The sequence below is a fragment of the Rattus norvegicus genome, chromosome 17 (genome assembly GCF_021556685.1).
Source record: "Rattus norvegicus strain SHRSP/BbbUtx chromosome 17, alternate assembly SHRSP_T2T, whole genome shotgun sequence".
Classification (NCBI taxonomy): domain Eukaryota; kingdom Metazoa; phylum Chordata; class Mammalia; order Rodentia; family Muridae; genus Rattus; species Rattus norvegicus.
In genome coordinates this window covers 17,550,034-17,577,968 of record NC_141550.1, presented here as the reverse complement: position 1 = coordinate 17,577,968, position 27,935 = coordinate 17,550,034, and the positions used below count along the sequence as shown (strand labels likewise).

Here is a 27,935-nt window from a genome sequence, read left to right as displayed (position 1 = left end):
TGCCATGTCCGGTGTATGTAATCTTCAGAGAGCTTAGCTGCTCGCTCTTCTGTCACAGTGCCTACAAGACAGGGTGCGGACCCTTGGGAGGAGCTGGCCGAGTGCTGGGCCGCCATCCTCTTCAGTTGTTTCTATAGCCCAGACAGGCCTTGAGCTTGTGCCTCCACCCCGAACAGTTGGAATAACAGGCCTGTGCCACCAGGCCTTGCTCCACCTTTCACTAGTGGGTTTCTTTCACTAGTGGGTGTCTGTACTGTTCCCCCGCCTTTTCTTCCCATTTTAATTGGGTGTTTTATTATTTTATCCCCTGACAAAATAGTAACGGTTGCTGTAGGATTTGCCATGGACATGAGAAAGTTTTCACCGTCTGGGCTCTGCCTTTATTCGTGGTAGAGCTAGCATTGTCCAGCGCATGCTGCTCCTGCTGGCCTGTCGTGGGCGTGGCATCCGAACATCCCTCCTTGAGCCTAAGAATAGTGAAGTCTTTTAGTAACTTGATCAACCAGAGTTGCAGTGTGAAAACCTGATTAACCTAGAGATCGATGACTCCTCCTCCCCCTCCCCCTGCCCCCTCTTCCCTTCCCCCTCCTTCCTCCTCCCTCCTCCCTCCTCCTTCTTCCTTCTTCTTCTGGTGATTTTTCAGCCACAAGGATGGATACGACAAGTACACTGCATGGAAGAGAGTGTGGACCAGCAACGGCAAGACGGAGCCCAGCCCCAAGGCATTCATGGCAGACCAGCAGCTGCCCTACTGGGTAAGGAGACCGCCCCCTACTGCCCAGAGCACTAAAAGTGTGGGCAGTGGGAACAGTGCCGCTTTGCAGGAAATCTCTTGGTTTATTTCTAAGCTTAATTAGAGCAAATACTTCTAAAATTTGCCAAAATCTTTGCTTAGTATAGCCTAAGGAAGAAAGGAATGTCACACACCGTCGTCTGGCCTCTTGCCTACCCGTCCTCTTCGATGGGCACCTGGGTTGTCTCATCTTTCAGTTAGTATGAGCACAAATAGAAACCGTTTGCAGTTCTTCTGGGGTATGTTCCTAGGGACGGGCCGTATGGCATTCCTATGCTTGGTTAGTTTTTTCGTCCCAACACTTGAACCCAAGGCCTTGAGCTTGCTAGGCCATGTGCTGTACTACTAATGCACATTGCCAGCCCCACTCCTACTTTTTGGGTCAGCTTGTGAAGTTGCCCGTGTGCCTGCCATGTTCCTGAAAGGCTGGGGTTTAACTCCTGGAGCCTCCGGACTCTTCCCAGAGCCATTTCACCATTTTTTCACTGAAGTGTGGGAGGGTCAGGTTTCTCTACACCATCACAGATTCTTTTTCGGTTTTGGCTTTTTGTTGGATAACACAGAAGTCTCACTAAGTAGCCTTGGCTGGTCTGGAACTCAAGAGGTCCGCTTGCTTTTCTCTGCCTCCCCAGTGCTGGGATCAAGGGTGGGTGTGTGCCACCACATCCCGGTATTTTTGTCTCTTTTGAGATGGGTCTCATGTAGAGCAGACTGGTCTGAAGCTTGCTAAGTAGTAAAGGGTGACTTTCATAGAAGATTATCACAGTTTTAGGTTTCTTGTTTTAATTTCGGGGTTATGTACGAAGCCCGATCTGACTTCATTTGTCTGGATGCAGATATGTAAATTTTCTGTTTTGGAATAAAGTAAGGAGCTTGCAGGGATAGCTATAAAAAGCCATGTGCCCCTAGGCACATACTGTGGTGTTTGTCAGACTGAGGAAATTAGCACGGGTACAGTTTGGAGAAGTTCATTACCAGACTTGATTTGAATGTTATCACTGTTCCTGTCCTTTTGGTGACCTAGGCACCACAATTTGCATGTCATGTCCGGACACCCTGAGTAATAGTATCTACAGTTAACTCATTTTTACCTCTGGCTTGAGCTGGGTAATGTTTCTGACAACAGTTTTCAAACTTTCTTTCTTTATCCTCTTGCCTGAGCTAGCATTGAATCAGAAATTACCCGGATGGCATCAGAATGGGTACAATGAAGGCAAGGGAGAGAGAAGAGAAACACTAGAATTGTTAGAAGGTTAGCCAAGGGAGGTAGAGATGGAACTGAATGCTAGAACAATTTCTACCATGCACAGCACCCTGGGGTCAATTCCTAAGTAGCCTTGGCATGGGTCAGATCATGTGGAGACAGGTGGAGTGGAGATGTGAAAGCTCAGGGTAAGGCAGTTTATATTGGTCTTGCCTTTGTTTCTCATGTAGGTTCAGTGCACAAAACCCGAGTGTAGAAAGTGGAGGCAGCTTACCAAGGAGATCCAGCTTACTCCACACATGGCGAGGACGTACCGCTGCGGCATGAAGCCAAATACTATTACCAAGGTATGGCTTCTGCGGTGGCCCTTTGAGTTACCTTGTGTCACTCTGTTTGTAATGGTAGCATGTCTTTGTCAATTTGTGTGTAATGTGTAGGGTGGTGTGTTATGTAAACAGAAGTCCAACAACAGCGGGTTAACTGAATAAGGGCTTCTTTTACTCTAGGCAGATTGGTAATGGGCTGTCTGGGGCTGCTTTAGTTATCCAAGAACAGTCTCTTGTCCAGTCCATCATTAGCTTCTACCCTCAAGTGACAAGGTGGATGCCGTGTGACCGACCAGCCACCATGTCTGAATCTAGAGGAGAGGAGAGTGCAAAGGAAGAGGGAGTAGTGGTTGAGTCTGTCCCTTTGTCACTGGGTGACAGCTTGCCTGTTACAGTTCTGCTTGTGTCATTGGCTAGAACAGAATCGTACAACTATGCCAGACTGCACGAGGACAAAGAAAGAGACTGCTTCATCACTCGGTGGTACCCTGTGTGTCACAGCACCAGACAAAGCAGAACTATGCAGCAAGAAGGGACAGGATGAATGGCTCTGATTGGCAGGCAGTTAGGAATTAGCCGTAACTGATACCATGTACCTGTCCTGAGATCAGGCAGTTCGTGTTTGAAAGTGTGTTAAATGCACTACCAAATGTCGCAGGCATTGACTATTAAAGAATATCAGATATAAGCTCCTAGAATCAAAATAGTCTTTTTTTCTGAGTGAGGGGCAATGGCAGATTGTAAAATACACCATTTTCAGTGCTTTCAGAGGTCTGTGGTATCATTAGACGCAAAGGTGTTGCCAGCAAAGGCTCTGTTGCTTTAAACGCATCCATTCTAAACAGTAAGGGTGAGGTATGGTCAGATTTTTTTTTTTAAAAACAACATAGGGCTCAACATGCATATATTATTACGCTGGAGATACAGCTCAATGACAACATTTGCTTAGCACTCGAGTGGCCCTGGGTTTGATCTTCTAAAAAGGAAAAAATACCCCCTCCCTCCAGTCTGTGTGTGAAAATCAAAGTGGCCACACTTAGTGGATGAAAACAATGCTGGGTAGAGTTCCACGGTAGAGCATTTGCCTAGCATTCTTTTGCAAGGTGAAATGACCAAGGATATAAGTGTTTACAAAGTCTGGTTTTAAATTTTACGTAAGTATATTGTATATAAGTGTTACATGACTGTAACCTTAGGACTTAAGAACAGATATATTTATTTATAAATATACACTCACCTAAATAAAGAAAATCCTCCTGAGTCATCTTTTTCCTCCCTGTCTTCAGAAGTAAACTCTCAGGGTTGGAGAATTGGTGCTTGCTCTCCTATAGAACCCAAGACGACCAGCCCAGGGATGGCACCACCCACAATGGGCTGGGTCCTCCCCCTCTTAATCACTAGTTGAGAAAATGCCTTACAGCTGGGTCTCATGGAGGCATTTCCTCAAGGGAGGCTCCTTTCTCTGTGATGACTCCAGCTTGTGTCAAGTTGACACACAGAACCAACCAGTACACCCAGCATGCACGGAGCCCTCGGTATGAATGCTAGCTTTTGGTGGGGTGGGGAGCAGAGTCTTAGTGGTTCATTCATCTCACCAATACAACTTTAAACAGATTTGATAGGGTAGGTTCATGTTAAAGCTTTTCTAAGAGTCTGCAAACTGCTTCTTTCAGTTGAAAAAAAAGTGGCTCAGTTGGGCTTCATGGTTGATATCTGAAATCCCAGCACTTGGGAGGTAGAGGCAGGAGGATTAGGACTTCCAAGGCCAGTTTTCCCTACATAGCAAGTTAGAGACCAGCCTGGGCTATATGAATACATTAGCCTATGTCTATAAAAAATGTCTTGAGACTCAGTGATGCTTTGAGAACTGTGCAGTTGTACGAGAACTGCACCAACACTGGTGCTGGGAATTGAACCTATAGCTTTGCAGTCCAGGGACTCACTGTACTGTGGAGCTCAGCCCCAACCTCTAAGCGTATTGGTGCCATTCTTAAGAGAACTGTACTGTTTTCATTTCTGAAAGCTGTTTATATACTGTAATTCTGTGCGTGGAACACGGCTTCTACAGTGCTCAGCCGGAATACCAGTCTAAGCCACCGTATTGCTTTGTCCTGCGTGCTTTGGTTACCTCCTCCCCATCCTCAGAGTCAGCTGTTCTGATTCTGTCCCCACTGGTTAGCTTTCCTGACTCTTAAACTTCATACGACTGCGATCAGTCGTGGGCTCTCTTTCAGCGCTCAGTCTTTTTCACTGTATTAAAGACATTAAAACAAATCAACCAACCAACCATCAGCCTTGTGTAGGTCAATGGGGCTTCTTGTTGGACTGAATTTCTGGCAGTATTGGACACTGAACCTAGGGCCTCATGAGCACTGAACCACAACTGTCACATCTGTCCTCCTCTTTGTTCTTTTTGAGGTGGAGTCTCCTTAGGTTGTCTAGATTGACCTTGAACTCACTTTGTACTCCAGACAGACCATCAGGTTGTGGTCCTCCTGCCTCAGTGCTCTGCATAGCCATGATACAGCACAGACAGCAGGCCTAGCTTGCTCGGAATTCACACTTCTCAGTCGCCTGTGTTCTCACATCTAGCGGTGGTCTGTCTCTTCTGCTGTTTCTCTGCTGTGCTTGTGTTAGTTCAGTAGTTTTAGATATTGAGTCAGGTTTTCCTGATTTGTAGGGATTCTTTACATCGTCTAGATATGCGTGCGATTGTAGTATTTTTCCAAGCCTCTATTTAGCCTTTCCATTTTCCTAGCAAGTCTTGTACAAGGAAGAATGACAGCAGTTTTGAGATAGGCTGGCTTTGAGCTCGGGTTGATCTGCCGTCCCACTCCTCGGATTGTGGGAACCCTTGGCACCTGCAGGGTTTCACTGTGTAGCCCAGGCTGGTTAATTTTAATTGACAAGTAGATACTAGAATATGTATGTAACATAATGGAATGGCTAGTTAGGTTAAGTTGCCTTACTATACGTGCGTGTCTGTACACACGTGCATTTATGAGAACACTTAAAATTGACTTAGTGGTTTTGAAAACCGCGATTGATTCTTAGCTTCACCTTCCAGGTAGAAGGTCTCCGAATGGTAGAAAAGGAGGAAGAACGAGGGCCTAGGAAAATCTGTGGGCAAGGCCCCTTCAAACCGAGTGGCTGCACTTGTGGGAGCAGGGCCTGGGAAGGCATCTAGGATGTGCTTCAGTCAGGGAGAGCAGCCTGTTGATGGCGCCAGCTTGCTCTACTTCCTCTGATGTTTTTCAGTCAACACTGAGGCTGTTTTTCAGTCAACAGCGCTGGCTCCTCCTTGCCGAATAGTATCTGAAGTGCCAGTCCGCTGCACGGCACCGCTTCCCCGGGGCCAGGAGAGCGGAAGCTCGTTTCTAGATTGCAGCTGTTTCTGTGGTGTTCCCCGGAGTGTTGTCCCCCAGCGTGCTCAAGTCTCTTATTAACACACTCGTGTAAGACAGGGTTACTCTGGGAACTCTTCTCTGGATCAGAGCTGCCAGGCGTGTGTTCTCCCACATGCAGGCCGTGTCTTTGTATTGAACCAGAAATTGCACAAATCAAAATGCCCAGGCCAATGAATTTTCACAAGTCCCTGGTTTTCCGGCTCCCAATATAGAAATAGAATCCTTGGCAGATGCCCTGGTGAACCCTGTCAGTCACAGCCTCCAGCTTTGCTCCCTAGGGCAAATTGCCTGCTTGCTTTTCTAGCTTACAGTATTATGGGTTTGGCTTTGCTATTTTTTGGCCCTCCCATAAATGGAATCATGTAGCGTGCTATTTCAGAACTGCTGGTAAGTTCCACCTGTGCTGTGGCATGTTGTGATGTGTTCTTTCACTGCCGGGTAACATGGCATTGTTTGTCACGGTACATGTTGAGTGACCTATTCTGTTGGCTTGCATTTAGCTTTGCTCTGTCACAAACAAAACTCCTTTGAGCTTCAGAAATATATACGTTCTTTCTTTCCTCTGAGACTGGGTTTTACTGTGTAGCTCGAGCTGCCTTAGGAGTCTGAATCATCCAGGATAGCTTTGAACTCACTGTGTGTGTACTTTTCCATCCTTCCCCCTCACCCACCGAGGTACAGAGATTCCAGGCGCATGCCACTGTCCTTGGCTTGAACATTGTTTCCTCTTTTTGAGCCCTCTTTGGTGCAGTGCTAGGGATTGAACCCAAGGCCCCTTGCACAGTGGGCAGACGCCATCATGAGTTGTATCCCCAGCCCTTGAGCTTTCTTGTTTTCTTTTTTTTTTTTTTTTCCTTTTCTATTTTTCGGAGCTGGGGACCGAACCCAGGGCCTTGCGCTTGGTAGGCAAGCGCTCTACCACTGAGCTAAATCCCCAACCCCTGAGCTTTCTTGTAATCCATTGCTTGGTGCCAGAAGGGACTCCAGGAAGTATGCTACTGGGTATGTCTGTCTGAGACACAGCTTTAGTTCAGACAGATAACGCCGGGCCTCTGTCTTCCAAACATGCTTGTCACAGCCCTCTCTGCCCCTTGTACAGCCCTTTGTCTTCATGGGGGAACATCTTAATGAAAGTACCAATCTTCCCACACTCTTGTTCTGGTCACATGTCCCGGAGTTTTTTTCTTGCCAGTTAAATAGGTTAAAAGAATCGGGGGTGGGGTGGGTATCATATTGAAAGCAAATGGACACCTGAGACTGTATGTTATGAAAACACTTAATCGAGACTTGGTTTTCTTTTGCAGCCTGACACCCCTGATCATTGTTCTTTCCCCGAGGATCTAGTGAGTACTTGTGTTCTGGATCTGAGTTAACTGGGCCTTTAAGGACAAGTTCGCTAATGACTAACATCTGTTGGGATGTACATCAAAGCCTTCTGACTCCAACATGCTGACTGCGTTGTGCAAATGCCCACAGATGGTGATGGTGGTGCCGCTGTGGATGCATTACCCCTCACGGTTAAGGGAATGTGAGGTCACATTGCTATACACTAAAGGGCACAAGAAGGAAGACACTGCTCCTACCTTGCTGCGGGGATCAGACTTCATACACTTGTTTATTGGTGATGACTATGACCTTTTCTCCACTGAGTCCTTACCAGACAAAGAGCAGGGTAGCCATGGTTTGACTGACTGGGCTTGGACCCAGCACCAGGAGAGAGTTCCACTCTGCTCTGTCCCTGCTCAGATACAGAAGTGGGTCCGGCTGGCTGCACCCTGGCACAATCCAACTATTTCTGACTCCACTTGCCATGTAACCAGATCTGGTTTAAACTGATTTTGGATATTCTGAGGTCCCTAAATTCCCAAGTCCATCTAATTTTCAGTGAATCAGAACTGGTACTTTGAGTTGTTTTCAGTGCCTCGAGTTCAAGGACCATGGCAGGTTTTCAGATGAAGGGAGAAGGGAGATGTATTAGATCCACTTTGAATCCATTCTCCTCTTGGAAGACATGGTTCTGTTTTTACTAAGTTTCGTTCCCAGATGGACCAGGTAGATTCTGGATAAACAGGATGCATTCCTACAAAGAAGGAAAGGTAACTTAAGTGCAGTTAGAGTACCTTCTGCATCAGCTCTGATGAAGGCCATTTTATACTCGGAAGATCCTTGGCTTGTCAGAAGCTGTACTGACGAGGTAAAGGGCTTGAGTTCGCTTTGCTTTCATACGACTGGGAAGGAGCCCTGGCCCTGGGCACGCTGAGCACTGTGCCACTGTGCTGTCTCCCCAGCCGGGGAGGCTCTTCACACAGTTAGTTCTAGACGGGCTCTACAACTGGCAACTAGCGAGGGCTTACTGGCTGCTGTTTGTTTCGCTTAGAGCATGTGGAGACCAGTTTGGGGCATCCCCCTTCAGGTATTCTTCCAGCAGAGAGAGCTAGAGGCTCCTAGCTCAGTCCGGGTTTGCTCAGCTTCCTTCTGAGCCGCATGACCCAGGAAATAGAATGGACTTGTTATTTTTAAGATGCCAAACTATGGATGCCAATAGCCGAATCGCTTGGAGCTGAGCAAATGTTCTGGTTTTATTTCTGCTGCTGTGATAAAGTATCCAGACAAAAAAGTGTGGGGAAAATTTACTTGGTTTACGGTCCCAGGCTCAGAGTACCTCACTGAGGGGAATCAAAGCAAGAACCCAGCAGCTAGTTAACGTTTGAACTGTAGTCAGGACCGAAGAGGACATGTGTGCTTGCTTGCTTTCTGCCTTTGTTTTCTAGATAATTTTCTACACACCTTCCACAGGTCAGGGGTTAGCCTAGGGGAGGCGTCATTCACAGTGGCCTGGGTCAGTTAGCAGTCAAGACGGTCGCCCACTGACCTTGACCTGATCTTGAACAATTCCTCATTTGAAACTTCCCTTAAATCTTTCTAGGTCTCCAATTCGAAATGTAACTCACAGAAGGCGGTGGGTGGAGGAAGACCTGGGTTACTGGGGAAGCTTAGCTTGTTTACCTGGTGTCAGCTGGGGTTTTCAGGCTCAGGCGGGAGGCTTTCTGCACGTGGGGAAGAATTTTACCTCAGAAAGCTTGTCCCTGGGTATCCTCACCGTTCTCATTTGATTCTTTGTATGACACTGGGAATTGTTGAGTGTGGATGGGGGGGGGGGGAGGAGAGCTGTGGACGAAGAGGAGTAAGGACCCTCAGGGTGTACTTTTCCCCTCTTCCCCCCACCGACCCGCCACAGAGAGTGCTGGAAGTCTCCAACCACTGGTGGTACTCCATGCTCATCCAGCCTCCATTGCTGAAGGACAGTGTGGCAGCCCCGCTGCTCTCTGCCTACTACCCGGACTGCGTGGGCATGAGCCCCTCCTGTACCAGTACACATCGTGCCGCCGTCACAGCCACTGCCACCGGCAGTGCCAGCCCAGGGGAGATGGAGCCCTCCAAGGCAGCCCCCGCTTCGCTCGGTGAGAGATGCTCTGTACCCTTTTCCTTCCGTCCCTTGCCCCTTGGAGGTTGAAGGGTAAGCACAGTGCAGAAGACTCTTAGAATATGTGACGTGGTAGGAAGCCCACCCTGTTGCATTGGCCTTCGAACCCGCCTGCTCTGTGTCAGACAGCCCACCTGGATGGAAAGTTAGTGGGACTTCTTCCCACCTATGTTCATTTCCATATTGCAGGGTTTACTGTGTGTGACCGTGGTGGTCAGAAGAGCAGATATCTGATCACTAGCAGCTGTCTCCATAGTATCTACCTCGTGTTGGGTGCTGAATTGTCTAGCGTTGGACCTGTGCAAACACTGCACCATTTAAGGGACTTGGGGATGTGTGGTGGAAAGACCCGTGTGGGTAGGGAGTCCTAGCACCAGTTCTCCGAGGATGCTGAGGGAGGATAGCCCTGCAGGTCTGTTGCACCTTTAGTAGACAGTGCACAGTTGTCTGGGAAAGCCCGCCTGTGAATTAGGATTTAATGAGTGTTTGTTTCAAACTCGGACAGCCGCGCCTCTCCCTGCTTTCACAGACTGCCTTTCTAGAAGGAAGTTTGGGCTGTGTGCTCATCATTTTCATTCTTCATCATCCTGTCTGTAATGACGCCAGTGGAGATCTACTCTAAAAGATTCAGAATTCCATGTCAGGGCAGAGTATGTTCCTGGTTTCAAAGGAATCCTAAACCTTACCTTCCATCTGTACAAGAACAAGTCACATTTTTGAGGGTGAAACTAGGTTTTTCTATCAAGGCCCAATATTAAGGATTTAGCTGATAATACTGGATGGTCCTTAACAGTAGAGTTGTGGGGGACTAGTGCTAGTGTGGAAGTGTTTTAAATGTGAACTGAGCTGGGCACTCAGTGCTGAAGGAGTGTACATTTGTGAAGGCAGTGTGTAAAGACCTTACAACTGGACTTTTGAACTAGCAAACATTTTTAAAATGCTATGCTAAAGCCAGTCAGTTCAAAACTGTTTGTGCAAAGAAACTTGCTTTAGTATTGCTTACAGTTGGGCTTGTAATAGGTGTGATCTAAATGCCCACGAGAGGGGAACATTTGAATAGTAAGACACAAAGCCACTGAATTTAATATAAAGCCATTATATTTTAATATAAAAATAAAACATATATGTATATATAATTGTCTAATATAAAGCCAACTATAAATATAAAGCCATTGTATCTAATATATGGAAAAACATTTACAATACTATAAAAAAATTTTTTTTAATTTAAGAAGCAGGTTTGAAGACAACACCTTTATAGCATTTGTCCAACTTTGAGAAAACTAGAGTCTATGATGTCACTGATAGGTGAGTCCGGAGGGTAGCACTATGTCTAGGATGTCACTGATAGATGAGTCCGGAGGGTAGCACTAGTGTCTAGGATGTCACTGATAGATGAGTCCGGAGGGTAGCACTAGTGTCTAGGATGTCACTGATAGATGAGTCCGGAGGGTAGCACTAGTGTCTAGGATGTCACTGATAGGTGAGTCCGGAGGGTAGCACTGTGTCTAGGATGTCACTGATAGATGAGTCCAGAGGGTAGCACTAGTGTCTAGGATGTCACTGATAGATGAGTCCGGAGGGTAGCACTAGAGTCTATGATGTCACTGATAGGTGAGTCCGGAGGGTAGCACTAGTGTCTAAGATGTCACTGATAGATGAGTCCAGAGGGTAGCACTAGTGTCTAGGATGTCACTGATAGATGAGTCCGGAGGGTAGCACTAGTGTCTAGGATGTCACTGATAGGTGAGTCCGGAGGGTAGCACTGTGTCTAGGATGTCACTAATAGGTGAGTCCGGAGGGTAGCACTAGAGTCTAGGATGTCACTGATAGGTGAGTCCGGAGGGTAGCACTAGTGTCTAGGATGTCACTGATAGGTGAGTCCGGAGGGTAGCACTAGTGTCTAGGATGTCACTGATAGGTGAGTCCGGAGGGTAGCACTAGTGTCTAGGATGTCACTGATAGGTGAGTCCGGAGGGTAGCACTAGTGTCTAGGATGTCACTGATAGGTGAGTCCGGAGGGTAGCACTAGTGTCTAGGATGTCACTGATAGGTGAGTCCGGAGGGTAGCACTGTGTCTAGGATGTCACTGATAGGTGAGTCCGGAGGGTAGCACTAGAGTCTAGGATGTCACTGATAGGTGAGTCCGGAGGGTAGCACTAGTGTCTAGGATGTCACTGATAGGTGAGTCCGGAGGGTAGCACTAGTGTCTAGGATGTCACTGATAGGTGAGTCCGGAGGGTAGCACTAGAGTCTAGGATGTCACTGATAGGTGAGTGTGGAGGGTAGCACTGTGTCTAGGATGTCACTGATAGGTGAGTCCGGAGGGTAGCACTAGAGTCTAGGATGTCACTGATAGGTGAGTGTGGAGGGTAGCACTAGTGTCTAGGATGTCACTGATAGGTGAGTGTGGAGTGTAGCACTAGTGTCTAGGATGTCACTGATAGATGAGTCCGGAGGGTAGCACTAGAGTCTATGACGTCACTGATAGATGAGTCCGGAGGGTAGCACACATGGGACCTAGGGCTTTGGGACTGTTTGACTTTGTAAGAAAGTGCCAAAGGGTGATTTTTTTTCTCTTTAATTCTTAAAATTACATTTATGTGTCTGTATGTGTGTACCACAGCAGATATGGGAGGTCAGAGGACAATTTTAGAAAAGTTGGTTCTCTCCTTCCATATGGTCCTAGATTCATCAGGCTTGGTGGCGAGAGTCTTTATTCATTGAGCCATCTTAACAGCAACCCCCCCATATGTCGTGTGTGTGCGTGCGTGTGTGTGCGTGTGTGTGCGTGTGTGTGTGCGTGCATGTGCATGTGTACCCACTACATGCTCATTTCCTGTGGGTCTCCTGTCAGTTCTAGGCATGAACCGGTATTTCCAGCCGTTCTACCAGCCCAACGAGTGCGGCAAGGCCCTGTGTGTGCGGCCAGATGTGATGGAACTGGATGAGCTCTATGAGTTCCCAGAGTACTCTCGGGACCCCACCATGTACCTGGCTTTGAGAAACCTCATCCTCGCTCTGTGGTATACAAACTGCAAAGTAAGTAAGGACGAGCCACCAGCAGCAGAGAGAGAGGGCGCCCGTGACTAGCTAGCCAACCAACCAGTCAGCTACGACGACCACACCTTTAATCCCAGCACTCCTCAGGCAGAGGCCAGAGGCCAGCCAGAGCTACACAGTGAGATCCTGTGTTAACAACAAAATGTAAAAATAAGCTTTTAGCCCCAGTTTTCTGTTTTGGTTTCTTTGTTGTTGTTGTTTTTAATTGGGTTACTTACTTTGTTGCTGTTGGTTTTGGTTTTGTTTACAACACAGGAAGCTCTCACCCCACAGAAGTGTATTCCCCATGTCATCGTCCGGGGCCTTGTACGCATCCGATGTGTTCAGGAAGTGGAGAGGATTCTTTATTTCATGACAAGGAAAGGCCTCATCAACACGGGAGTTCTCACCGTGGGAGCCGGCCAGCATCTTCTTCCTAAACACTACCATAATGTAAGCCACGGTCTGTGTAGTGAGTACCTCCGCTTTGGCTGTGATGAGAGACTAGTGTGTTGCTCTGATGGTACCAGAAACCACGTAAACCATTAGACGTAAGCAAGACTTGTGAAGACTTTCTCTCAGAGGAGCAGTTTCTTCAGGCTGAAAGAAAAATGAGGTTACTTCAGAAGGGTACCATCACGTACTGTGGGAAAGCAAATCCCGGTGACCCCAGAGAAATACAGCTAGAGTAACAGTGCTTGGCAGTTAGAACCTTCCAGAGCAACCGTGGCATCCTGTCCTCACCACTGTTCTAACTGGTATTTTGTTTCTTTTTGAAGAAATCTGTTCTGGTTGTTGGGGCTGGTCCAGCAGGCTTAGCAGCTGCTAGGCAACTACATAACTTTGGGATGAAGGTGAGAACCTGGGGATGTGGGGGCGCGGGGACAGGTGGTTCACTGCTCCTTGTTCCAAATTTTCTAAGACTTAGTTCCTAAATTTGGTGAAGAATAACACACACACACTGCTTTCTTTTGAAACAGTGTCTCAGTACATAGCCCAGGCTAGCCAAGCACTCGCTGAAGTCACGTGCCTACCTAAGTGCTGACAAATAAAAGACTTGTGACACTCAGCAGTGCACATCTTTTTACAGTAGGTTTTAGAGAAGCTCTGACGTTGGCATTGAGTCAGGACAGGTAGAGCTTTGGGCAGTAGACTTCCTGTAGGAAGGGACTCTGATAGTCTAACCTGAATCCACAAACGTTCTTGGCAGGTTATCGTTAACCAGTGGAGGGGATGGGATAGTTTACAGCAACTAATGAAAGCACAGAGATTCACTGTCTCTTAGGGAAGTTTTTGAAACCACTAGGTAGTTTTCTTTTCTTTCTTAAACTCCTAGTACTGAGGATCGGAACCCTGGGCTTCTGTTAGTGCTAGGGGAGCGCTCTGCCCTCAGATTTCCCTAGGCCAACCAGTCATCCTTGGCCTCTTACTCCACAAAACAGAAGCCACAGCTTTTGAAAGCAGGATCGATCGAAGTGTCTCATGGCTGAGCTAGAATCCTGGCTTCCTTAGCACTGTAGGTGTGTGAGGTATCAGCTTCTAAGAAAGACAGAAGGACATGCCAATCGCTGGAACATGCCTGACTCACAGCTAGCCAAGGTAGAGACTGTGCAGGTAGGGAGGGGTGGTGCGGTTGGGTGTGGTGTGCACATCTGTAATCCCAGCGTTAGGGACAGAGGCAGGCCGAGTTTGAGTTGGAGGCCAGCTTGGTTTTAGGCCAGACAAGGCCCATATAGAGAGTGTGAGACGCTGTCTCAGAATTTGGTATCTAATGTGTATCAAATCAGGAACTTTCCCCCTAGCTTTCCCTGATTTGCTAAGTTGGACCCATTTCTTCTGTTTAAAACTTTGTAAGGACTTTGCTTTTCATTGAAGGCAAAGTTAAGTATAGTTTTGATTTTTTTTGTTTGTTTTGGTGTTTTGTTTTTGTTTAAGTTAGGGTATCTCTCTGAATCCTTGGCTGTCCCTTTATAGACCAGGCTGGCCTCAAACTCGGAGATCCTCCTACCTCTGCCACCGGAATGCTGGCAGAGGCAGGTTAAGTATAACTCAAGGCTCAGTCCTTTTACTTTTCCCTGTCTGGCCTAAAGAATTCAAACAGTACCTTCTTGGCAGTAAGGATTCAAAGTCATGTTTCAGGTTGTTAGAAGTGTTCAATAGCTATGCCTAAAAGATTTTTTTCTTCTGGGTAGATAGAGGACTCTAGTTGTGGATCACATTATACTCCTGGCAAAGCAGGAAAGTCCGTTGGGTTAGTGGAAGTGTTTGTGGTAGGGAATCCCTTCTGTGAACTACACAAAGTGTGTTATTTCAGCATTAGATGTTAGGGTCAATGTCTCTCGTTGCTTTTTACTTGGGAAACTTAAAGATTATATTACAGGGAAGGCTATTACTATTCAAAGTCTGGGGAGACCCCCTTTAATGTTCAGCCCATGGAAAAACAAGTGGCTCAGTGTTAAATTCAGAAGGAGGTGGAGGGGTGGAGCCACAAGCTGTACCTCCCTAGTCATGTCTGGAGGAGAATGCCCAGAGGATTTGTTACACTCTCACATGAGCAAGCTAGCCTAGGAGAGATCATCTATTCCCATTTAAAAGGTTAGAGGTAGAGCTCTCTGAGGAAGCTGAGCAGAGGTTGACTGGGAGAGAACATTCAGAGGGTGCACCCGAAGATCCAGGGCCAGTGGCCGATCCTGAAGCAAGGAGTTCTCCAATTGCACTGACTACAGCCCAGGGCACTGGGAATCCTGGGGTCACACCTGCCTGCACCCAACAGCAGTTCCGCATCTCACTGGCATTAGTAACTTGGAGATGGGTGTGGTGCTCACTGGATTCAGCCAGCTTTGTACTTTGTCCTAGCAATAGATGGTTCATGGAAAATTCAGCTCTGGAACATAGTTCTTGTTCGAAACATGATTCCATTTATTTGAAATGGAATTCCCATGTAATCCAAAATGGCCTCACATTTGATCTTTTGGCCTCAATCTCCTGAGTGCTAGGTTTACAAGCATATGCTACCATTCATGAGTTACACGGGATGTGATTTCTAGGGACTTGGGAGATGGCTTCATGTATGATTCGTTTAACGTGCAACCATGAAGGCTTGAGTTCAGGTTTCTTGCACTCACACAAAAGCTAGATGTGGTGGCATGTGTCCATAATCCCAGCATGCTGAGGGAGTGAAAACAGTAGATGTAGGAGATGGCTGGCCAGCCAGTTAGGTGAAAGGGAGAGCTCGGGTTCAGTGAGAGATAGCCTACCTCAAAGACTAGGGTCAAGTACACCTGCTTGCACGTGTAAACACAGACAAATATACCCACCTTACACAAACATTATAAAACCAGCCTGTGGAGGGGGTGGGGAGTTGGCCCAAGGGCTAGGGCCATAGCATGCTCCTCTAGGGGACCTGGGTTTGATTCCCAGTGGTCACATGGTGTATAGTTAATGCTTTCAATGGTGAATGCACTCTTTCATCAAATACTGTTTTGTCTCTTTGAGACAGGGTCTGAGTCTCACTCTGTAGCCCAGGCTGGCCTAGAACTCTCTATGTAGCCCATGGTAGCTTCAAACTCATGACAGTCCTCCTGCCTCAACTCCCAGAGTGCTGGGATATTTCAGGCATGAGCCACCAGTCTGGCTCATTCGCTGAATCTTAGCTGTTTTGAGAGGCGTGGCGGACGGTATCCATCCTACAGGCCACCCACCTCCTTGTTGCTAGAGCCTCGGCTGGTTTGAGTGTGTACCTGGGCTTCTCAGTACTTAGAGTCGGCTCTGTAGAGGTACGTTAGTGTCTAAGCAAGGAGCTGATTGAGACCGCTGTTCAACATTATTGTAATTCTGCATCTGGTCTGATGTTCTGTTTATATTCCCGAATTACCTTTGTAGGTGACTGTCCTGGAAGCCAAAGACCGAATCGGAGGCCGTGTCTGGGATGACAAGTCCTTTAAAGGCGTGGTAGTAGGAAGAGGACCCCAGATTGTCAATGGCTGTATTAATAACCCAGTAGCACTGATGTGTGAGCAAGTGAGTATCTTGAAAACTTGTAGACAAGGAAAATAAAACTTATCTGTGTTTGCATAGAGTGTTAATAAGGAGCTGGGGGTGTGGCCCCGCGTGTAAAGCACCTGCTAGCATGCGTGAGGTCCTGAGTGTTAGGGTTGGAGTGGGGTCTATTAAGCTTCCAGCATGGACAGTAAACATAACTTCCTTCATACTCTCTTGCAAAGTAAGTAAGAATGGTTATAAGTATGCCTTTCCCGTTAGGCATTTAAAAGCCCTTCCCAAGATCTTTCATTTTTAACTGTGGGTCATTCATAGGTTACTTAGTCGGTTTATAATGAAGCCCAGTGTTGGTAGATGTAGCAGGTGACGATGTGGGATTCTTAGGTAAGTTTGTCTTTCATACTAGTCAGTTCCTTAGTGTAGGCAGGCCCCAAATACTACACAAGGTAATGTACACGTGACACTGGGGCATAAGTAATACTTTGAAAGTACGGTATTTCTCTGAAAGGCAGTCACCTAGCATCCTGTCTTGTTGTCTTGCCAACCTGGTAGGTCACAGGTGATTATTTTCCCCCCTAAAGGTTCCGGCTTCTCTGAGCGTGTATGTTCATTTGCATGAAGTTCTGAAGTAGAGGCAGAATGTTCAGTAAGGACGGGCAGCCCACAGCACCAGAAGCATGAGCTTAAAGCTTAAGAGTGTATGGCTGGAAGCTGTTGTCACCTTACCTCTTTCCTACTGCTCCGCTTGGCTGTCACCCCCAGCAGGCATAGCAAGCCTTGGTTTTGAGTTAGAGTGGTCACGAGAGCGCCGTGTAACTTCAGCTTAGAGTTGTAGGTGTTTTTCCCCAGGAAAGACTCACCCTGTTCTTCTTGTTGTTTTGAAGCTTGGCATCCGCATGCATAAGTTGGGAGAGAGATGTGACTTAATTCAGGAAGGTGGACGGATAACTGACCCCACTATTGACAAGCGCATGGATTTTCATTTTAATGCCCTCTTGGATGTTGTCTCTGAGTGGAGGAAGGATAAGACTCTGCTCCAAGATGTCCCTTTAGGAGGTATGGGGAGTACGGTGGTGTGATGCTTTCCCCGGAGTGTCTGCAAGAGGGCCGCTCCTTACGTGCATCCCTCTGGCTGAACTCTGCAGATTTTCTCAGTGCCTTCCCGGGGTCTGTCGCTGCTGGCATGTGCATGCACTGGCTGGGGCACACACACACACATGCACACACACACATGCACACACACACACACACCTTACTTTGAGTAGTGCATTGTTTAACTAAATTGTCTAAACATTTACTTTACACACACACACACACACACACACACACCCTTTACTTTGATTAGTGCATTGTTTAACTAAATTATCTAAACATTTACTTTTCAATCTCCCAGAGAAACTTACTTTTATGGAAACCTGTGGTAAGCCCTCCTTGTATATGGTCATTAGCCCCATACATACTTTCTGAAGGTCTCTGCATATCAGGATTTCTTTCTTTTCTTTGGCTTCAGTTGTAGTAGGTTAAGTTTTGGGGTTTTTTTTTGTTTGTTTGTTTGTTTTTTAGTGTAATTTTGATTAATGTGTATTAAAATAAGCATATAAAGTCAGAACTTTGACTGTGGTCCTTGAGTGGGCACTCACAACACTCAAGCACTTAGCTCCTTCCGGTGACCTATTTCCACAAAGATCCCTGCTGGGACGCTCTGCGCTGCCTCTTAAGTTTCTGTTTATATGCAATCTGAACTTTTGTGATCTGCATTTTTTATTTGTAGTTCTTGGAGGCAGAGTATTTTTTTTTGAAGTGTGAATGTTTGAACTCTCTAGTATGTTCATTTCTTTACCCATGTATTATTTTGACAAACGTGTTCCGGGTTCTTCAGTCGATAACGTGCTTCGTTTCAGTAGTGGGTGTTTAAAGTCTCATTGCATTGCTGTGGTATACTTTGGGGAAAGCGGCTTAGCAACAAAGGGCTTATTTAGCTTAGGTTACAGGTTATCACCGCAGGAAAGTCACCTCACGTCCACAGCCAGATGCATGCACGCTACCTGCTCACCTTGGCTTCCCTACTTGAATAACACTCCGGCGACCAAAACCCAGTGATGGCGTTGCCCACGTTCAGGCTTTGTCTTCCCACATCAAAGCAACTGAGACAGTCCCTCACAGAGCATCCTGACAGACGTCATCTCAGAATCACATCCAGGCCCAGGAAATGCTACTTTGTGTCAAGTTGACAGTTAAAATGAACGTGCACACAGGCGTGTTTCCTCCCTTCTCTGACCCCTCTGAGAGACCCGACCCTATCATTGAAAGTATGGCAGACAGAGCCTGACAGAATTCCCAGAGGTGCCTCCAGGCAGCGGCCCACTGGAATGTGTAGTGTGGACCAATTGATCAACCTCTTGGAATTGAAACTGTTAGGCTGACCTGAGAATTCTCCAAATTTTACTTTTTTTCTTTGGAGACAGAGACTCGCTGTCTAGTCCAGGCTAGCCTTGAACTTGGAATCCTCCTGCCTCAGACTCCAGAGTGCTGGGATTTGAGGTGAGCATCATCACCCTCAGCTCTCTTCTTGGTGTTCATAGCTATATGATAGACACTGGCTGGGTTCTCTTTGTTTTTGTTTTTCTTAGCTACTCACTTGCTGATGCAGCTTTTTCTCTTGGCCTTGCTTTTTAAAAAGTTTAAGGAGACCCAAGAATAATTTCTAAGTAATCGTTTAAGCTTAATTTATTTTAAAATTTTGCCAATGTATACGTATGTCTGTATGAAGTTATGGTTGTGTTCTACCTGTCAGCATGTCAGTTGTGTACAATTTCAGTACATTGGTGTGTGTGTGTGTGTGTGCGTGCACGTGTGTGTGTGTGTGCGCGCATGTGTGCGCGCGCATGTGTGTGTGCTTGGGGCTAGAGGTCATTTCAGAAGGGATATGCACTAAAGCTTTAAAATATCACTTATACAGACAATTCTAGCCCCTCCTAGACTGCTGGGCTGTAACAGCGGTGAGTCTCTCCTTTCCAAACAGTGACAGGAATGTAGCTGCTGTCAGCAGGAGTGGGCCACTTCAGAGACATGGGGCTGAAACCTGGTGCAAACCCAGGGTCCCTGGGGATCTCAGTATTACAAAGTAGTGTAAGAACTAGACCATTTTAGTGAGAATTCGGAGTTGGCAAAGAAACAAAAGGTGAGCTGGTCTAAAAGGTGTGGAGGCTGAGTCGGGATGTGGAGTTCCAGCCCCCTTACCCCCTTAACACCCCACCAGGCTATATAGAATTAATAAATAACTTGTGTCAGAAACCCAGGGTTCAGTCTGGAGCTTAGGAGATCACTTGTCTACCCAGCTTCAAGACACTGAGTCCATTTTCCAGCTCTGAAAACAGATCAACAGAACAGCCGCTCAGTGCTGTGTCAAGTCAGAGCTGCCCAGCAGCCATAGACACCCGGAGTCCGGGACGGATGTGGGTGATTGTTGTCGCTAATCAGGAGCCACATGTGCTAAGATGCTTGGAATTAGGCGTAAAGCAGGGCCCTTGGACACCTAATGTGCACCGCGGTTACTGCCTAGTTAAGACAATCAGAACAAAGGCTCAGGAATTCCGTAGCAATGGGTGCCGAGGTTGAGAGTGGGAAAGATTACACGGTCTACAAAACAAATAGAAAGATGAAAGCTGAGCCAGTATGGAAGCACACGCCTGTAATCCAGCACTTGGGAGGCTGAGGCAGCAGCCGGCTAGCACTAGATCGTACGGCAGGGCACCGGAGGGTGTATTTAGTGTATTTAAATTGCTGGAGAAGCAAGTACCGTGTGGGTAAAATTTATCCTGAAAGGATCACGAGCTGTGTGGCCAAGCCTCAGAGTGGGCAAGTCCTACTTGCTCCTCGGGTGAGGCTGCCAGGTGCCTGCCCAGCTCAGCTTTTAGAACTTAATTGTTGCGACAGGAAATCATTATTGGTATTGAGATGGCTGACCCAGGCGGAGGTCCACAAAAGAGAATGCAGCCTAACTAACAGACTTCTGTAGTTGCAGGAACTTCCGGGCCATAGCAGTCAGCAGAAAAGGAATGGCAGTCCTGTGTGTGCTTGTGGAGACACTTCTCCACTTCATGAACAGAGGGCAAACAGTTAGCTAAACAGGAACTCCACAAGTCCTAAGTTATAGCTTCCTCTGTAGCTTTTACCATCAAGATAGGCGTCCACGAGCTGAGGACTCCCTGGCCCCATCAGGAGTTTATTACGTATTACTTACTCCCGAGTTTGCTTGAGAAGACTGGAAGTTTTGGGCTCTGTTGGGGGGAAAAGCAGGATCAAAGGATTGGACAGGAGTTTGCTTCTCTGCTGACCTTTCTGCTCTGATCCGTTCCCACCACAGAAAAGATAGAGGAGATCTACCGAGCCTTCGTGAAGGAGTCTGGCATCCAGTTCAGTGAGCTGGAGGGACAGGTGCTGCAGTTCCACCTGAGTAACCTGGAGTATGCGTGTGGCAGCAGCCTGCACCAGGTGAGCCAGTGGGGCCCGAGATGTCATGCAGCTGGGGAGCTGGCTCGTTCAGGGAAGTCCTAACGCACAAGCATGAGTTTCTGAGTTCGGATCCCCGGCACCCATGAGAACGTGCGACGTGGTGGTGTGTACTGTGTGTACTGGTGCTCTCAGTGCTGAAGAGGCAGTCAGGAGGATCTGTGAGGGCCACTGAGCGGTAGCCAGCTGGTGAGCGCTAGGTCCAGGGAGAGACCTTGTCTCAAAACTAAGGCAGCGAGGCAGCTGGAGGTACCCAGTGTCTCCCCTGGCCTCTACATCTGTGCACTCACAAGGGAATGCTTCTAACTAAGTGTGTGTTGTATGCATAAATATGGAACTTAGACTGTTTGGGACCAAGACAGAAAGGTTCTGTTGCCCAGAACTTTGATAACCGTGGCTTCACCGTATTATTAATTCCATAGTTTGTTTTTTTTTTTTTCCTTTTAATTCTGAGTTTGTCCCTTGTCTGTTTCTGTGTGTGTGCACATACAGTCGCTGGAGTCACCACATACATGTACTTACTGGTCAACAAACAGCTTTCCAGAGCGGGTCCTCTGCTTTCACTGTATGCTCTTATGATCAAATTCAGGTCATGTCCTATGCAGCAAACACTTCCACTCACAGAGCCATCTTCCTGGCCCTGTGCTTGTAGCCCAGGCTGACCTTGAACTTGCTTTGTGGCTCCAACTCCTCCTGCCACCACCTCCCATGCTGCTGGGGTCACAGGTACACACCACACCTGGATGGTGGCTTTTAATTTGGTTTTAAAGCTAAGCACTTGCTCTGTAGCCCAAGCTGGTCCTGAACTCAAGCTCCTCATTCTCAACCTCCCAGGTGACAGGGTGACAGGCGTGTACCACCTCACCGGTGGCCTGTGAGGACGCTCGGTCCATAAGATCAAGAAGGGAGAGCTGCTGGACTGGGTCAGAGAAAGGAGCCAATAATCTCTTCCCTTGTTGGTCCCTCCTCAGCCCTATCCTGTCCTGTGCAGTGGCTTTGGGAGTCATTTTAGTGGAGCCATGTTGCTAAAAACTCTGCTCCAAGAAACCAGAGCAACGCGGCCTGGCGGTCCTGTATTAAGTGTCACGCTTCCCTAACTCATCTAAGCAGCTGTGAGTCTAGCACTCTTCTGCCCGCCTAGAAGAGGTGTGGATGTCAAGGGCAGCCCTGCCTCATTGCCACTCTGCATTACAATTTACTTGAACCCTTTTCCCCAACTGTGCTGGGTCTTGGCCTCTGCCCACCTCCTGCCCTTGTTGAAGAGAAGAAGTTGGTGTGTTTTCCTATGGAGCTGGTCAAGTGCAGCTTGATCTCTATAAAATTTGCCTTTTCTCGGAGTCGCTGATGTATAAAATAAACTTTAAAAAAAAATGGGGTTGGGGATTTAGCTCAGTGGTAGAGCGCTTGCCTAGGAAGTGCAAGGCCCTGGGTTCGGTCCCCAGCTCCGGAAAAAAAAAAAAAGAACCAAAAAAAAAAGGAGTGGTACCTATGCTTAGACTGTTTAACCCTTCCTCCCCCCACACATGTCATGTGTGTACATGTGCATGTATAGGACAGAGGGCAATCTCAGACACCGTTCCTCAGGTGCTATTCACTGTTACTTATCTTGAAATGGTCTTATTCCGTGGCCTACGCTTGCCTGGAATTTAGGGCAATGCCTCAGTTTTCCAGGTGTCGAATTCCAGAGGCCATGGGCCACATGTCTGTCTAGACCGTCTGTGTGTCACATAGTTCCTTCCCCAGACAGTGGTATCCACTGAGCTTCCTTGGTGGCTTCTCCCCCGCCTGAAGCCTCTTCTGGTTTCCTCAGGGGCAGTGTTAGGACTTACATCGTGGCTTCCAAATGCCTCGTGTTGTTTCCCAGGTGTCTGCTCGCTCCTGGGATCACAATGAATTCTTCGCCCAGTTTGCTGGTGACCATACCCTCCTAACTCCAGGCTACTCCACGATCGTTGAGAAACTGGCTGAAGGGCTAGACATTCGACTCAAGTCTCCAGTGAGTACGGACGGCTGGGGGACACCAGTTTGGGGAGGCCATAGTTTTGGGCATGTGGTTCTTAGGACATAGGTGTTTGTTTGGACAGTCGGCCAGTATCTCCCAACACTTTGAGGGTACAGCTGCAGTCTTAGAAGCACAGCATCCACCCGGTTAATTAGCGCCTGAGGTCTGGATGCCCCGAGCAGCCTGGGGACAGTTGGCTAATACACTGTTCAAGGAGCTCACAACCTCTGAGGTCCTAATCTGATACTTCTGTCCTTCATCCCAGTGGGCTTACGGTGGCATCTTACGGCCGTACAGAGGACTCGTCTGTCTTTGTGCTGTAATAAAGGATACTCCGTTATCCTGACAGGTTGATAAGCTTTGTGTCCAGCTGTCACCACACGACAGTGGTACATGCCCAGCACTCTGGTCCTCATAGCCTCAGAGGTGCACATGCGGACCATGGGCATAGAAAAGGTTCAGGCCGGGGGCTGGAGAGATGGCTCAGCGGTTAAGAGCACTGACTGCGCTTCCAGAGGTCCTGAGTTCAATTTTCAGCAACCACATGGTGGCTCACAACCATCTGTAAAGAGATCTGATCCCCTCTTCTGGTGTGTCTGAAGACAGCTACAGTGTACTTAAAATAAATGAATAAATCTTAAAAAAAGAAAAAAAGAAAAGGTTCAGGCCCTCACGCTGTTTCAAAATGTTTTTCTTGAACAGGTGCAGAGCATAGATTACACTGGAGATGAAGTGCAGGTGACCACGACAGATGGCGTGGTGCATTCCGCACAAAAGGTAGGTGCTAGGCCCCTGCTGTGGTGGAGCCCTGTGCTGCCGAGGGCCTGTGGGCAAGCTTCACCCTTGGCGTTTGCTGAGAGACTTGCTGGTTTCCGGTGAAGCAGGTCCGCTCAGCAGTCGAGTGTTGCTCGTAAAGCTGAACCAGTCAAGCACCGTCTAAGCATACGAAGTACTTGAAGATGAGTAGACAGGACAGTTTAGAGTTGAGCTGAATCCCACCTTCTGATCCTGAGATCCTGAAAGGCAGGTAGATTCCCCTCCTTCCCTCTCCCCACAGAGCACGTCTGCCACTAAGGTTTTCCCAACTAGTTGTACACACGCCTGGGAAGTGTGGCCCGCCTGGCTTTGCCTCACTGCTGCTGAACAGTAAGATGAGACACAGCACTTACCCTTGACGGCTTGGTTATGATGTGGCCTCGTGGATCCCTCCTCCGCCCTCCTCGCTGTACCCATAGGTCCTTGTTTTGTAGGGTTGGCTGGCCTTAACCATCTAAGTGCTAGTATTATGGGCCTGTGCTGCTACACCCAGTCTTTTTTTTTTTTTTTTTTTTTTTCCCGGTTCTTTTTTTTCGGAGCTGGGGACCGAACCCAGGGCCTTGCGCTTCCTAGGCAAGCACTCTGCCACTGAGCTAAATCCCCAACCCCGCTACACCCAGTCTTAAAGAGTTCAGTTTGACCCTTTGAACCACTTGGAACCCCTTGAGGCAAAGTGTGGATTTGCAGTTACAACCCTAATACCTTGTGATGTGTTTTGTCAGTTGTAGAGCATAGCATGGCCTCCTAGTTCTAAGTACTTCTCTGAATCTGAGATTTCCTTTACATCCCTGGTGACAGGGATGGTGTTGAGAATGTCAGAATAAGCTCTGATGACAATGGCCCTCCCTCCCTCCCTGTCTGTGTTCATTTTTGGTGGACAGGATCTCACCATATATCTGATTGACCTAGAACTTGTTATGTAGTCCAGGCTGGCATGATCATCGTGTCTCCATCTCTGGAGTGCTGGCAACACAAGTGTCTCTGCCACGTGGCCGGGCATTTCCATATGTAGCCCTGCTTTTCAGGGAGTCTGCTGCCCTCCTGACCCAGTTCTCACCCGCCACCAGGGGGTCTGAATGTGCATTCCCGTGTAGACTCTACGTCCACGTGTGCAGGAACAGCCTGTGTGGTCCCACACAGATCACAGGCCACAGAGTGGGGTGTGACGAGTGTGGGTAGTTTCCACATCTGCTATTTGTTACTTGTTCATTGTTTCCCACAGGTGTTAGTCACCGTGCCATTGGCCATGCTACAGAGAGGTGCCATCCAGTTTAACCCACCATTGTCAGAGAAAAAGATGAAGGCCATCAACAGCTTGGGGGCAGGCATCATTGAAAAGGTGACCCAGTTTCCCCTTAGCCTCAGAATCCCGAGACCAGTGCTGGCTGATAGTTTTGTTTGGATAATAACCTGTTGTGCAACTAGGCTAATAGGGGAGCCAGAAGGGTGAACTGTATGTGTATGAGTTGTCAAATACCCAGTTCAGCCCCTTATAGAGGGGGAAAACGACATTAAGAAAGAGTTCGGCCCTATTTTAAAAACTTTCTGATGTAATTTGGATAAAAAAGGCCAGCTAAATTCCACTTTGACTTTAGGAGCTCCTATCAGTTCTCTCTAACCCTCACATAGGATCTCCTGTACTCTAGACTGCTTTCAGACTATAAAGCCTCAGGGTAGATTTGAAGCCCCCATTTTCCTGCCTCTACATGTCCAGTGCTGAGATTCTCAGTCTGCCTACCATGCCCAGCAGGGGAATGAACCTGCTTATCTGAGTTTGGCTTTACTAAAGTGGTTCTCAGTTGGTTCTGCTTCTATGCCTGTCCTGACTCCCTCCATTCCAGGGAGTCCAGTGTTTGGATTTTTGGTTTTGGTTTTTTTTTTTTTTTCCCCCATCCTCTTTGGTCTCCTTTAGCAATGCCACAGATACTGAACAGCCTCTTGAGTGGCATGTAGCGTATGGGTAAGCAAGCAGCTCAGAGGACTAGGTGGGGAGAACGGACAGTTTTGAACCTAGTGGAATTGTTTCTGAGTGGACACACTAGGTTGCACTTAGATGGCCGTGACTGATGAGTGTACTCAGCCATTTCTCTGCTTGCTTTCCAGATCGCCTTGCAGTTTCCATATAGATTTTGGGACAGTAAAGTTCAAGGTGCTGACTTTTTTGGCCACGTTCCTCCCAGTGCCAGCCAACGAGGGCTCTTCGCTGTGTTCTATGACATGGGCCCCCAGGTAACCTGTGGTATGGTTTGGATCCCCTGCTTGGAGGTTAGGGCTGCCGTTATGTGTCATGCTCAGGAGATTGGAAGTTGTAGAGATCCCTGGAGTGTAGGGAAGGTGCCCTGATAGGGACATTTCCCGTGGAGGAGCCCCAGTCCTTGTCCAGCTTTCTCAGAGGTACCAGTTCTGTCCTGGGGTACGACTCGGTGCTTGTGAGAGCTTATTTCAGGTTGAAAGTGAACTACTCAGGTAAGCTCAGCAGGAGTGGACCAGACTTGTTAACTGTTGTCTCTCCTGAGCTAGAAGGCTGGATACAGTAGGTCCCGGTGAGGACTGGTTGCGGGGAGCTGTGTGAGAGAGGTTGAGGACAGCCCTGGGAGTAGAAAGCTGTGTGAATGCCCTGCAACTGTGCTGCCAACACAAGAACATGGCCGCCGCTTCCTCCTCCTCCTCACTCTGGGGACACGTCTTAAGAGGGTTTCGTGTGGAAGCTATGGGAAGGTTTAATTATTCCTGCAGACTTTCTCAACCTTTCTGTTGCTTCTCAAAACTTCATCATTAGCCAAGGGAACCTTGGATTTGTCATGCTACTTCATGAGTGTTTCCTCCTTTCCAGAAGGGGGTGGGAGAGTGTGTTGGGGGTGAGCAGTGTGCGTGAGGAGACTTGATGGGGGCAAGTGAAGACAAAGGGACAATGGAATGTCGTGGAGTTAGCGTAGGAGAATGCGGCCGGTCTAGGGAGCTGAGTGTTTACAGCAGGTGTCCTGTGCTTTTCCCCCTGTGCGCTGGCCAAAGCAGCAGAGTGTACTGATGTCGGTGATCACAGGGGAGGCAGTGGCATCCCTCAGGACCATGGATGACAAGCAGGTGCTGCAGCAGTGCCTGGGCGTCCTTCGGGAGCTGTTCAAGGAGCAGGTGAGGAGAGCCCTCCTGAAAGCCAGGAAGTGCGTAGTGTGGATGTGATCTGAGCAGGTGGGGCTGGAAGCCATCAGCGCTAAGGGAACACAGAGGGATCAAGGCAGGAAGCCACACCGCTTTTCCTGGAAGTTTCCCTTTCTCCCCACGACTGCCCGATTTTGTATCAGGGCTGCCCCAGCACGAGTGCGTGCTGAGACTTAGTTCTGCCAACCCAAGGGGCCCAGCAGTTGGCCTCTGTGGGCTCCTGTTGTAGCCGCTCTTGGGAGCCTCAGACGCCTTCCCCTTCTGTTTTCTAAGACAGATGCAGGTCCCACTAAAGACTCAAGTCTCCAGTCCCATTCTGATGGCTTAGGACTTGAATGTCAGTCTTTGGACGGCTTTGTCTCCTCCTCTCTTCCCCCTCTTCCCTCCTCGGATCATTTACACTTATTCTCCTTCCCTAAGACTAAAAGGCCATGTTTTTAATCACTCCTGTGCTTTTCCAAGCCATTTTAACAGCTTTGACTACAACAGCCTTTTTTTTTTTTTTTTTTTTTTTTTGGTTCTTTTTTTTCGGAGCTGGGGACCGAACCCAGGGTCTTGCGCTTCCTAGGTAAGCGCTCTACCACTGAGCTAAATCCCCAGCCCCTACAACAGCCTTTTAAGAAGCATCTATGTATATAAATGAGCTTGTGCTGTGCACACCAGAGGACAACTTCCTTCTACTCAGTTCTAGAGATCACTTAGGTCATCAGGCTTTGGCAGAAGTGCCCGTCCGCGCTGAGCTTTCTCACCCGGCAGTCAACACTCCTTTTAAAGAGGGCCGCTTTCTAAAAATTTCTAGTGCACCACATACACAAGTCTCTCCTACAAGGGGCTCAAACAAGTACCTGATTTTCTGTTCTTTAGAGATGTGGAAGTAGCCTTGCCCTGTCTTTTAAGAGTAGAAATAGAAGCAAAGTAATTTGAAAGCTAAACCTATTTCAAGGCTGATTCAGCTGTCGGCCAGCTCTCTGTAAAGAGGATCTAACTAGGCAGTTTCATCAACTTGGGTTTTTACCCGGACTGATTTTTTTTTTAAGTTGTTTGGAACTATTGTTTATAGGGAAGTATTTCTCATGTTAAAACTTGCCAGAGGCCTACAGACAAAATGAAGTTTAATGACTAAAATATATCCTTTTATTGTGGTCTTGTGGAAAACTTCTGAAAATTCCAAACTACAACATTGTGATAGAC

General features: G+C 47.8%; 1 protein-coding gene across 3 annotated transcripts in view; it reads left to right on the top strand.

The window, feature by feature from the left end:
• The window catches only part of Kdm1b (lysine demethylase 1B), a 39,927-nt gene that overhangs the window by 7,860 nt on the left and 4,132 nt on the right, over window positions 1-27,935 (top strand). For 2 of the 3 annotated variants that reach the window (NM_001107343.1, XM_087590483.1), the window contains 15 exon segments: window positions 644-755; window positions 2,228-2,344; window positions 7,035-7,073; window positions 8,969-9,191; window positions 12,072-12,256; window positions 12,533-12,709; window positions 13,036-13,110; window positions 16,139-16,276; window positions 17,140-17,311; window positions 20,622-20,749; window positions 22,632-22,763; window positions 23,472-23,546; window positions 24,808-24,924; window positions 25,689-25,814; window positions 26,601-26,717. In NM_001107343.1, the coding sequence (NP_001100813.1) occupies window positions 644-755; window positions 2,228-2,344; window positions 7,035-7,073; window positions 8,969-9,191; window positions 12,072-12,256; window positions 12,533-12,709; window positions 13,036-13,110; window positions 16,139-16,276; window positions 17,140-17,311; window positions 20,622-20,749; window positions 22,632-22,763; window positions 23,472-23,546; window positions 24,808-24,924; window positions 25,689-25,814; window positions 26,601-26,717 (1,933 nt within the window). 3 annotated transcript variants of the gene reach the window in all.